The sequence below is a fragment of the Cicer arietinum genome, chromosome 3 (genome assembly GCF_000331145.2).
Source record: "Cicer arietinum cultivar CDC Frontier isolate Library 1 chromosome 3, Cicar.CDCFrontier_v2.0, whole genome shotgun sequence".
NCBI lineage: Eukaryota > Viridiplantae > Streptophyta > Magnoliopsida > Fabales > Fabaceae > Cicer > Cicer arietinum.
Window position 1 is genome coordinate 30998638 of NC_021162.2, and position 1763 is coordinate 31000400.

General features: G+C 36.0%; 1 protein-coding gene across 1 annotated transcript; it reads left to right on the top strand.

The window, feature by feature from the left end:
* Positions 1-376: 376 nt before the first annotated feature.
* Positions 377-1324, top strand: LOC105851334 (zinc finger BED domain-containing protein RICESLEEPER 2-like). Its single transcript, XM_012712070.1, has one exon. The coding sequence runs from the start codon at positions 377-379 to the stop codon at positions 1322-1324; it is 948 nt and encodes a 315-aa protein (XP_012567524.1).
* Positions 1325-1763: the final 439 nt, after the last annotated feature.

Consider the following 1763-nt stretch of genomic DNA (forward strand, 5'->3'; position numbering starts at 1 on the left):
AATCAAGAACACAAAAGGAAAAAAACAACTTCCTCAACAAAGCCAACAAAAGATGAATTAGGTATTGTCTTTTCACCTCATTCAATGTTTGACCAAGAGGCGTGTCAATTGGAGCATGTGAAGATGTTTGTGGGAGCATGTGAAGATGTTTGTGGGAGCAGAGCTTCCTTTTCGATTTGTGGAGAATGTGCTTTTTCGAAACTTTGTGAATATCTTACAACCACAGTTTGATATTACATCCTGCTCTACATTAAGGCGTGCCATTTGGTCACTTTATGATGCGGAGAGAGAAAGACTTCAAATTTTAATCTCAAAATATTATGGGAGGGTTTGTCTTACAACAAACACATGGACTTCTATCCAAAATCTAAGCTACATGAGTCCAACTGCACATATCATTGATAAAAAACGGAATTTGCATAAGAAAATCTTGAATTTTTGTCAAATCACAAGCCATATAGGAGAGTTCATGGCTAAGGAAGTCGAGACATGTTTAAATGCTTGGGAGTTGAATTGTGTCTTTAGCATAACAGTAGATAATGCATCGTTTAATGACATTGAAATTAAATTTATGAAGAAGTGGATGAATGCAAGGAACTGTTTGCTCTTGAATGGAGAATATATCCATATGCGGTGTTGTGCACATATCTTGAGTTTGATTGTAAAGAAAGGTTTAAAAGATGAGGACATTTCTATCACAAGAATGCAGAAAGCAGTCAAGTATGTGAGATCGTCTCCTTCAAGATTAGCAAGGTTTAAGGGATGCGTTGAAAGGGATAAAATTTCTTATAAAGGTCTCATATGTCTAGATATGGAAACCAAATGGAATTCTACATATTTGATGTTAGTAATGGTTGTGAAGTATAAAAAAGCCTTTGATTTGTTAGAAATTGCCGATGCTATGTATGTCAAAGAACTATCTAAGGATAAAGGCCCTGGAGTACCTCTATCCAAGGATTGGGACTTTGCTAATACGGTGCTTCCTTTTTTGACGATTTTCTATGATGCTACTATGCGTATTTCCGACTCTTCATATGTTACTAGTAACATATATATGAAGGAGGTATTTGCTATTGGAAGGAAAATTCGATTATTAAGCAAGCATAAAGATGCAAGTATAAAGTCGATGGGGATTAGTATGAAGAGTAAATATGACAAGTATTGGGGCAACGTTGATGGAATAAACGTGTTGTTACTGATTGTTGTTGTATTGGACCCAACTTGCAAATTTGGATATTTAAACTACTTTCTTGATTATTTTTTTGAAGTACATGGTGAGGCATTGAAGATGAAATTATCATCTTCCTTGAAATCAATTTATTGAGAATATGAAGGTAGGGATGAAGGTTCTCAAAGTATGGGAGAATCATAACTAGAGGAAGATGATAATGGTATGGGCTTCTACAAAAAATCAACTGGGCAATTAATTGATCATAAGGTTAAGCTTGATAAATACCTTGTTGAAGAGTGTGAACCTTATTTTGTCGAGTTTGACATTATGAATTGGTGGAAAGTTAACTCAACTAGATTCCCCATCCTTTCAAGTGTTGCTCGTGAGGTGTTGGCCATCCCTGTGTCTACTGTAGCATTAGAGTCCGCATTCAGCACTAGAGGAAGGGTGTTGGATCCTCATCATAGTAATCTTACACCTACGATAGTGAAAGTGCTTGTTTGCACTCAAGATTGGCTGAAAGAATCTCCTTTCTCAAATCTATTTGATGAGGACCTTGAAGAACTTGAAACCTTTGAGAAAGGTATGTTAC